At 57.7% G+C, this 9,814-nt stretch overlaps 1 protein-coding gene across 1 annotated transcript in view; it reads right to left on the bottom strand.

Moving 5' to 3' along the window:
• Window positions 1-1,529: 1,529 nt before the first annotated feature.
• Window positions 1,530-9,814, bottom strand: part of FHOD1 (formin homology 2 domain containing 1) — a 9,929-nt gene continuing 1,644 nt past the window's right edge. Inside the window, exons 3-21 of the mRNA XM_009083147.1 lie at window positions 9,722-9,789; window positions 9,522-9,627; window positions 9,050-9,144; window positions 8,521-8,632; window positions 8,340-8,434; window positions 8,107-8,250; window positions 7,771-7,985; window positions 7,504-7,614; window positions 5,743-5,909; window positions 4,668-5,488; window positions 4,251-4,403; window positions 3,922-4,104; window positions 3,548-3,667; window positions 3,214-3,375; window positions 2,923-3,113; window positions 2,650-2,842; window positions 2,417-2,570; window positions 2,128-2,331; window positions 1,530-1,612 (exon numbers count right to left, since the gene is read on the bottom strand). Coding sequence (XP_009081395.1) covers window positions 1,530-1,612; window positions 2,128-2,331; window positions 2,417-2,570; window positions 2,650-2,842; window positions 2,923-3,113; window positions 3,214-3,375; window positions 3,548-3,667; window positions 3,922-4,104; window positions 4,251-4,403; window positions 4,668-5,488; window positions 5,743-5,909; window positions 7,504-7,614; window positions 7,771-7,985; window positions 8,107-8,250; window positions 8,340-8,434; window positions 8,521-8,632; window positions 9,050-9,130 — 3,189 coding nt within the window. The 5' untranslated portion in view covers window positions 9,131-9,144; window positions 9,522-9,627; window positions 9,722-9,789. The remainder of the gene's footprint in view (window positions 1,613-2,127; window positions 2,332-2,416; window positions 2,571-2,649; window positions 2,843-2,922; window positions 3,114-3,213; window positions 3,376-3,547; window positions 3,668-3,921; window positions 4,105-4,250; window positions 4,404-4,667; window positions 5,489-5,742; window positions 5,910-7,503; window positions 7,615-7,770; window positions 7,986-8,106; window positions 8,251-8,339; window positions 8,435-8,520; window positions 8,633-9,049; window positions 9,145-9,521; window positions 9,628-9,721; window positions 9,790-9,814) is intronic.

Below are 9,814 nucleotides of genomic sequence, written 5' to 3'. Positions count from 1 at the left end.
AGGAAGCCTTCAGGAGCAACAATCCTGGGAGTTGTCATATGTGTAATGTCACTTTAGGTACCTGGGGCAGGTGCAGGGAATCAGGAAGATGCTTTCCCACCCCTTTCTCTTTCCTGCTGTGGCTCAGTGCTGCCTATCATAACCTCTTTGTCCTCTTTTTGCAGCTTCAAGTTAAGGGGTCTCTCACCCAGAGGACAGGAGAGCTCCTAGCATGGTATCTTGCTGTCACCAGAGCCACACAGGAACATCTCAGACATGCCACAAGCTGGGCCAGGCTGGTGCAGCTCAGCTCGTCCAAGGCCACCAGCACATCCACCTCTGTCGGAGAGGGACAACCCTGGGCAGAGATAGTCAGAAGGAAGAAGTTATCCTAGCTGGTGGAGTTTTTCTTCATTCCTTGAAAGCCACAGGGACCTGCTGTGCAGGATTCAGGGCTGGAGGCAGCACCAGGGCAGCACCAAGGTGGAGCTGCTGTGATGGATGGACAACATGACACCGTCCCCAAATGCCTGTACCACAGGCAGTAGTGCCCAAAGTACTGCAGCTGGCAGAGAGGGATACTCAAAAGTGGTACCCACCCATGTGGAGCATCACAGCTGGCATGCCATGTGGGGTTTAATCCGTCTGGGACGGTATGAGCCATGCTGGGACAGGTGACACGGATGTCTCACAGTCCCCCATGAGGACAGGTGGATGCTGCCCTCACTGCATTTATAGCATCAGGCAGTCTGTCTCTGCCGAGCACAGGGAGATGTTTCCGAGGCTTGCAGCTGGAGGCAACGTGGCTGCTATGTCCTGGACCTGTTCCTGGAGGGGCACAACCACCCAGCCTCTGACCCACGTCTGGGTCTGGCTAAAATCCCCCAGGAGAGGTTTGTAATGAAGAGTTTTGGTATGAGACAATTTTACTGTGCTGTGGCCTTGTGCTCAAGCCACCATTCCTGCCCTTGAGTGTGCTGCCTTGAGCCTGACAGCAGTCCTTGCTCCTTCTGGAAAGGTCTGATGGCTGTCCCGGTACAGAGGGGATTGCACTGTCCCCAGAGGGATGATGGTGCCTGCAAGCCACAGGGCTGGCTGAGTGTTTGCCCCAGGCAGCAGGGCTGGGGTTGCGGGTGGAGGGACACTGGCTTGGCCAGGTGGAGTACCACATCACTCCAGCCTCTTGGGTACAGTGACAAGGAATGCTGGCAGCATGTCAGATTGCTTTATTGCCACAGTGGCCACGGACCAGACCCAGTTCCCAGAGGGTGTCTGGGTCCAGCCCCTTGACCCCTCTAATACTGTTGAGAAGATGAATCCTCAGCCTCCATGCACAGGCGCTGAGCATCCTCCATCCCAGTCACCATGGAGCAGCTCTGGAGCATCACTCCCATCCTGCTGCCTGCACCTCCAGAGCTGGAGGTCAGCAGGGAAAAGCAAGCTGAGACCAAGGGTGTGGAGTGTGTCAATCCTGGAGCCACAGGGGCTGCCACCACGTCCTGCCCTGTGACTGCTGGTGGTGAGGAGCAGCATGAGCCCTCTCAATCTCCTCAAACCTTCATGTCAGGCACCTGTCCCAGGCCCAGCGCCTGCACCAGGTCATCGCTGAGTCCGCTCTTCAGTGTCCGTCGCACTGCAGATAGAGGAAAGTGTGGCACTGGCAGCATGAGCAGTGTTGGTGACAGGGTCCACATACACTGGGTACCTGCCCAGGCACGGCAGCCCTGGCATGCTGGGGAGGATGGCAATGGGTCTGGTCTTAGGGTACAATCTACTGTGGCCTGGTGGGCTCAGCATGTGAGGTCATGGGTGGTTCATGGGGCAGGAGCCAGGCAGGGCATGGGAACAAGGACATAGAGATAGGAAAAGGCATGGGGACAGAGCACAGAGACATGAAGACAGGACAGAAGACGGACAGGGAATGGGATGAGACAGACTGGGAACTGAGCAGAGGGGGAAGGAGGAACTGGGCAGAGCATGGGAAGAGAGATACAGAGATGGGACAGAGAGAGAGAGATGGGAGAAGCTAAGAGGCAGGGACGCAGAGGTGGGAAAAAGCATCTGGACAGGGACAGAGATTGGACAGGGACATAGAGATGGGACAGAGCATGTGGACAGAGATGGCACAGGGACAGGGATGGGACTTACAGGATTTCCTATTGCCGCGGGACCTCCTGCGCTCCTTGTTGGCGCAGGGCCGGGGATTGGCATTGTGAGTCACCGATTTCACCAGCCGGTCCATGATTTCATCTGAAGCATCATCTGGGGAGCTGGAAACATCCTCCTGGGCTGGAGAGCCGGAAACATCCTCCTGGGCTGGAGAGCCCTGGGTTGGGGTGACGTGCCCTGTTCCTGCATGGGGACAAGAAGGATGCTGGCATCAGCCGTGTCCAGCTAACCGGGCATGCCTTGAGTCCATTTGCCATGCTGCTCCTGCCTTGGCTGGCCCGGCTGCGGCGGGCAGGGATGTCCATGTGGGAGGTCAGTACACTCTTCATGCTCTCGTGACCTGCTTCCATCTGCTCCTTGGGGCTGCTGGACACCACTGCAGGTGGCAAAACAGCCTCAGCAATGCCGGAGAATTTCTTGGTCTGCAACAGGAGGAGAGGTGGGTGTCAGGGATCTGGGGGGCATCCCCATCTGGTGGCATCTGGCTGAGCATCCCTGTACCTCAGTGATGAGCCGTCCCCGGGTCTTGCTGCGCTCACGGTGGGCAGCCCGTTTCCTCTGCTGCTGCAGGATGCGCTCCCAGCAGGTGCGATACTCCAGGGCGAACTCCCGCAGCAGCTTGCAGATGGATGTCACCTTCACGTCCCGTGCTGCACTCACCGGGTACCCCAGGTACAGCAGGAAGGAGTGAAACCTATGGGAAACTCAGTCATGGTGGGCCACCAATAGGACTGTAGGGTTCCTGCCATGTCCCCAGGATCTCAAGCCACCAACCTGTTGAGGATGCGCTTGTGCACCACCTTCAAGACGATGATGCGCTGGGTGCTGTCATGGAGGAACTCTGACAGCTTGGTCTTCACCGCTGGCTTGATCTCATGCTTGCCAATCACATTCAGGTTGTCCCAGGAGGCCTTGCACCTCCGCTCCAGCTGCACCAGGCTGTTGGCTAGCTCTTCAAAGTCAACCTGGAAGAGCAAGATGTCAGCCCTCAGCCATGCTGGTGGAGCTGGGCAGCCACGGGACCCACACCCTCTCCTTGCCCAGGTGTCACCTGCCTTGCCTCACCTTGGCGGAGCGAGCGATGGAGGCAATCTCTGAGTAGAGGTCAGTGGTTTCTGGGAACTTCTCCACCACCATCTGGCAGAGATGGTGAAGCAGGGACTGCCGGTGCACTGTGTCCTTCACTTCCGAGACCTTCTCCAGGTAGCCCAGATCAAAGCCTCTGCTCTGAAACCCAGTGGATTCAGAAGGGCCTCTTCTTCCCTCCTCCAGCAGACCTCTAGTCTGCAGACCCACTGGGTCTCCACCAGCACCACCCAGCCTCAGGCACCATCCCAGGCTCCCCATGGTCCCTCCTGGGTACCCATGCACCATGACTGGTCCTCACCCTGCTCCTCACCTGGGAACCATTCAAGAAGTTGCCCATGGCCAGCAGTGTGGCTAGGATGCACTTGAAGGTGTGATTTCTGGCCAGTTGCTCCATGCCCACTTTCAGATCAAATAGCGGCTCTGCGATCTCCTGGGTGAGGAGAGAGGCAGGTGACACCCCTTGGTCACCCTCTCCCTTGGGAACTTCAGCATTCACTCATGAAGGCTACCACCTCATGGTCAACCCAAGCCCATGCTTGCCTTGGAGACCTGCAGCCCATCCCCAGCCAGGATGGCACCTCCTGTGCATGTTCTCCACCAGGAACATGCTTAGCTCAGTGCTAAGCACTGCTGGGGCGGCAGCGATGGGAGAGCGGAAGGGAGACGGAGTACATTGCTCCGTACCTGCTCCAGGCTCTCGTAGTCCAGCTTGAAGGCCCAGAGTTGGAGCCTGGCAGTGAGGTCACTGATGGAAGATAGGGAAAGCAGGAACTGCTCTGCAGAGCCCAAGGGTACATCAGGATTGGCCAACTGGGCCTCCTGGATCTTCTGCTTCTCCTCCTCGGTTGGGACCATGGTCAGGATTTTCTAGAGCAGAGAAAGAGGGATGTGTCAAGCTCTAGACATGTCATCATGGGACACATCCCCTCAGGCGTCATGGTATAGAGATCTCCTGGGCAGGGGAAATGACCCACATGAGGACTTCAGAGGGGCTGAGCTTCTCCAATGCTCACCTCAATCCCTTCTTTATTGACTGCAAACTCATCAAAGTTGAGCACGGCGGTCTTAATGATGTGGACAGGTGGCAGTACTGTAAGGCCAATGTTGATGGCATTGCTCCTCTTAGGGTCCAGCACCACCACCACCTTCTTCCCATCGATGGCCTTCTGCAAAGAGAACAAGATGAATGAGAACAGCCAGGCAAAGGGCTAACCTTCATGAACTCATTATAGACACAGGGAGCTGACCACAGACCCCATGGTGAGCCAAACCTGTGCACTACGCATCCCCCACCAACTCCCCAGGCTGCCAGTACCCATCCTTGGCATAGGGTAAGGGTGACAGTGTATGTCAAGGGTCCCCACAGGAACCAAAAGCATTCTTCCTACCCCTCAAGTCCCCTTGGCTGACGGGTGCCAGCCTGTCAGTACCTTTGATGTTGGCACATCCTTTGACCTTGACTCAAAGAGATGCTCCAGTTTGGCAGCATTGACCTCGACATTCTGCAGGGATGCCCACAGTGTCCCCTGGCCAAACCTGCCATGCCCCACACTGCCATCCAACTGCTTCAGCTCTTTCCAGAAGAGCTTCACTGTCCTCTTCTTTGTCTGAGAGGGGCTATCTGTTGCTGAGAGGCCTGGCAGACCTGGTGGGGGCGGGCAGCCAGGGACCGCAGGAGGTGGAGGTGGAGGGCAACCAGGGATGGCAGGAGGTGGAGGTGCAGGTGGTGGGCAACCAGGGATGGCAGGAGGTGGAGGGGGAACCATGTTTGTTCCAGCACTTGTTGCTTCAATGCCAGGATGGAAGAAGGAGCCATTGGCCATCGGCCCACTGTCCAGGATGTCGAAATCTTCTTCTTCTCCCAAGTCAGTGAAGTCCAGGTCCTTGATTTTTAGCTGTCCGGGGCTGGCCTCTAGGCGCTCCCATATCAGCTCCATGTCCTTGATGGGCATCATCCCAGTGTTCTCCAGCTTCTGTGTGTGGGTCTCGGCATCTATGCTGGACATGGCACGTGCCAGCTTGGCATGGGCGCTGGCCACTGGCCCATCTGGAGCCCTGCCATGGGGCCAGGCACTCTCCTGCTCCTGGCTGCTACCTCCCTTGGTGCCCATCTCTGCCTCAGCCTGGAGGAAAACCTTCTCCATCCCTGACTCTGAGGAGCCCTTGGCACAGAGCATGTCCAGTAAAAATTTGGTGTCAGAGGAGATGGTGCTGCAGGAGTCAGTGGTGTCAGACTGAGCCAGACGAGACCCTGCAGGGAGAGAGGGAGAAGCTAGGATAACCTGCTTGGAGTGGGCAGGAGGTGCTGGGCTTCACGTAGAGTTGAGGTTCTGGCCCCTGGTGGGGTGTGCTTGGATGCTGGCATTTGGAGGGGAGGTACCACCCAACTCCTCCATGCCTCTGGGTATCACAGGCATGAGATGAGGGTAGAGGGGCCACAACCCCCCATCCCAGGGACTCCGATGAGTCCGGAGCTGAGAGCACCTACACCCTGGCAGCACCTACTCATGCTGGGTAGCTCCATCCCAGAATCAGAGGTACTGCTGTCTCTGTCCCATTCAAGACCAGTAGGACGCTCCAGGGTAACATCACCAAGGATATCAGGCCGTTCCTTGGCCATGGAAGAGATCTTCTCCTTCTGGGCTGCAGCCAGGTTCTCCAAAAAGCGAGCTCTGCAAGACAGGGGTGGATGTTGGCTGGGAACAGGGCAGGGATGGGGGTAATGGGCAAACCACACCATGCCACACTGCACAGCCAGCCCCATAGCACAGAAACCTCCTGCACTGGCCACACCACATTTAGGACCCAGAGAATTCAACCTCCTCTGAGCCCTGCAGAGACACAGGTGATGCCACCATGGCTCAGGGACAGGGATGCTACAGACCCATGGGAGCCAAAGGCTCATGCCTCTCAGGGTACCCTTGTCACCAGTTGGTCTCAATAGACCTGATGCTCACTGCAACCCTCATCTAAAAGCTGCAAAGCCCAGGAGGGTGCCCAGACAGACACTCAAGGGGATCCTCCTGCTCCTCATGCCCTGTGTGGCTGGAGCCCAGACACCTGTGGCCGGGCACTGGCCCCAGGAAGCACATGCCTGGAGACACACGCATGCCTCTACTTACTCAAACTTCCTCAAAATAGGCTTGTCCCCATGCAAGGAGGGAGCATCCTCCCGCCTGAGGGAAAACAGGGGTTAGCCCCCACTGCCAGCAGCCCCTGGGGCTCGTGTCTCCTGTACACACCCACCTGGCAGCCCTCCAGAATGGGACCCTCACCCTGCCATCACCCCATGGTTCACGGGGAGTCGGGAGAGCCCTGGCAAGTCCCCTCCTGCCCAGGCATCATGTGGCATTGGGTTCTGGTTAGATGTGTCACTGTCTCCCCCACCAGGCCAGGACACCTGGAACGGTCTGTGCCAGCCCTAGCAGGGACACCTCACCCTGAAGGGGGAATCACAGGGTGCCATCATCCCGTGGGAGATGCTGGTGGTGGGGAAAGCAGGTTGTGGTCCCACCAGCAGGGCTCAGAGGGGAGAGATGAGGGATGGGAACAGAGAGGTGGGTGCAAGTGCTCCCCTCAGAGCATCATAGGATAGGACAAGGGGGAATTAATAAAATAAGGAGGAATGGCTTCAAACTGACAGAGGACAAGTTTAGATTGGATATTAGGAAGAAATTCTTCCCTGTGAGGGTGGTGAGGCACTGGCACAGGCTGCCCAGAGAAGCTGTGGCTGCCCCATCCCTGGAAGTGTTTAAGGCCAGGTATTCAGTGCCAAGTTGGACAGGGCTCTGAGCAACCTGGTCTAGTGGAAGATGTCCCTGCTCATGGCAGGAGGGTTTGGATGATCCTTAAGGTCTCTTCCAACCCAAACCATTCCAGGATCCTGAATTCTATGATCATGATGGGAGGTAGCATGCGCGTGCAGAGCTCAGGCACTTACCAGACTGGGGCAGTTTGGTGCAGCCTGCAAAAGATAGAAAGATAGAAAGAGTGGGCAGAGGAGAGGGCAAGCGTGGGCAGAGAGGAGAATGAGGAGGAGCTGGAGCAGAGCTGTGCGTGCCCAGAGGATGCCCTGGAGCCCCTGGCTGGACCCTCTGATACCTGCTGCCCCACCACACACCTCTCCAGCCTTGGTGCCCTCCCGGACTCTGTTTCCCTCTGGGAAAGGCAGAATGTGCCCTGGAATAGGCACATCTCATGCTCCTGGAAGCCCATCTTGCCTCCCCAGTGGGACCCCCATGCACCCAGCCCCTCTTGGCTCCTTACTTGTAGATGCTGCGCTCTCCTGGTCCCAGTGGCTGCTCCTTCTCAGCTGGAGGGGAGGCCAGGGCCAGCTGCACCCTGGATGTGCTGTTGTAGATGCTGGTGGGACAGGGTCTGGAAGAAGAGGTGACAGAAACTGAGAGCAGGTCCTGCAGGGCTGCTCTCCACCTCTGGCACCAGCAATGAATTTGGGTGCTGTTTATGCTGCATCCTAGTGTCTTCACCGTCCGGAGAGCATCCCCACCATAGACCACCTCCAGCTGCACTTACTCTGCTGGGCTGCTCGGCATAGGAACAGCCATCATGTCCTCAGCTGGGTGCTCCTTTGGAGTGCTAGGGGACCCTAGAAGTGGCTGAGCATTGGCACCAGGCTCTGGGCAGCTGCCCTGGGATTGCTGCCCACGCCGGCCCTCATCCGTCCTCCTCCGCTCCTTGCGTTCCCCCGAGGGCAGCTCTTCTACGTCATCCTCCAGCTTGAGAGCACTCTGTGGAGGAACCAGGAGATGTGGCACTGGGCACAGCAGCACCCCTGCCACCCCACACTCCCACCCTCCCTGCTACCACTGGATGTGGCATGTGGCCAGATCTCATGGGAGCCCTACTCACTTCGTAGAGTGAGAACTGCTGCTTCAAGTCAAGGTCGGTGCCCTTGCTGCTCAGGTACTGCTGCACGACCTGCTCCATGCCCTGCTGCTCCAGGCAGTCTGTCACATCGTAGAAGGTGTCCTGGTCCGGGAGAGCTGCCAGTGTCTGAGCAGGACCAGAAGGATGCTGCTGGGACAGGGGTGACCCACACTTAGCCCCACTAGCATGGCACTGTGGTGACACCCCCCCCAGACCTTGTTGATCAGCGTCATGGCAAACACCAGCAGCTCCGTGTCAGCCCCGTTGCGTTGCTCCAGGATGGCCATTAGGTTGGACCACGGACAGGCACCTAGGAAAAGTGGCATGTGACATGCAGGCCAAGAGGGGACACCGTCCCCCAGCAGAGACCTAGCAGGAGGCTGGGGCTGCACCCACCTCTTGCCTGGTCCACAGCATTGACGGCGCGGATGAGGAGCAATGCGTTGGGCTCCGTGTATTCCACGAACACCAGGAGCAGCTTCAGTGCCATTTTCACCACCAGGCGATACTGGGACAAGGGACAGCGGCTGGGATAGCAGGAGTGGCAGGAGGCTGCCAGTGTGATGCTGGGACACTGTGGGGTGACTGTGCCCACGCCCCAGGACTGGGAGCTTTGCCATGGGGCCAGGGACCTGCAGGTGTGATGCTGATGGCCAAGGAGCACTGGGAAGGGAGCAGGACTGTCTTACTCAAGCTCTGTGCACAGGAACATAGTCACATCAGGACAGGGAGCTCTTGGATATGGTGGGTGACTTCCAGATGGCTGAGAGCAGGACCCAACACAAGCAAAGGTACCAGGGCACCGAGCCCAGAGGTAGACAGTGGAGTTCATCCTCTGAGGGATGGTGCAAGGGGACAGCCACAGGCAGTGAAGCAGGGTGCAGTGATGGGCACAGACAGCCCCTCAAGGGCAATAGGCACTTACTGGGCTTCCCGACAGCGTGTACAGCCACTGGACGGTCTCGTTGTGGTTGATGACACCCTGCATCCCGTCCATGAAGAGCATGATCTGGCTCAAGGCTGCAATGCAGAGAGTGGGCAGGCTGATGGCATGGCAGGCATGGGTTGGGCATTCCCATCCCTGCACAGCATCATCACAGCAAGGGCAAGGTCTGGCAGATGTGAAGGCAAAGTAGCCCAGGAAAACTTGCTGGCTTGCCCCACCAAGCACAAGCCTTCCTCCCTGGGGATGAGCATAGAGGCATAGAAAAAGCTTGGGCTGGAAGGGACCTTAATGAGCATCTAGCTCAAACTCCCCTGCCATAGGCAAGGACACTTTCCACTAGACCAGACTGCTCAAAGCCCTAGCCAACCTAGTCTTGAACACTTTTAAGGATGGTGCATCCACAGCATCTTTAGGTAACCTGCTCCAGAGTGCCCTGTGCCCCAATACCAACCTCGGAGGATGTAATTCTGGTAGTTCTGGTCGGCCTTTGCCCCCACTTTGATCAGGCACGTCAACCCATCCAGGTTCACAAACTCTGGCACCAGGTCCTTGTCCTCCTGCAGGGAGAAGGCCAGGTGTTCCTGCAGTGTGGGGCGGGCAGCAGCCCTGGAGGAGCCCCCCAGCACTCCCACTGCACTGACATCACCATACCTGAAAGAGCTGCTTCAGGGAGAAGAGGGATCGCCGCAGCTCTGGCCCTTGCGAGTTGTACAGCTTCTCTGTGAGGAAAGGAGATGTGGTGTG

The sequence above is a fragment of the Acanthisitta chloris genome, unplaced genomic scaffold (assembly GCF_000695815.1).
Source record: "Acanthisitta chloris isolate BGI_N310 unplaced genomic scaffold, ASM69581v1 scaffold35369, whole genome shotgun sequence".
In the NCBI taxonomy this organism is placed as follows: domain Eukaryota; kingdom Metazoa; phylum Chordata; class Aves; order Passeriformes; family Acanthisittidae; genus Acanthisitta; species Acanthisitta chloris.
This window is presented reverse-complemented; position numbering and strand designations above follow the sequence as displayed.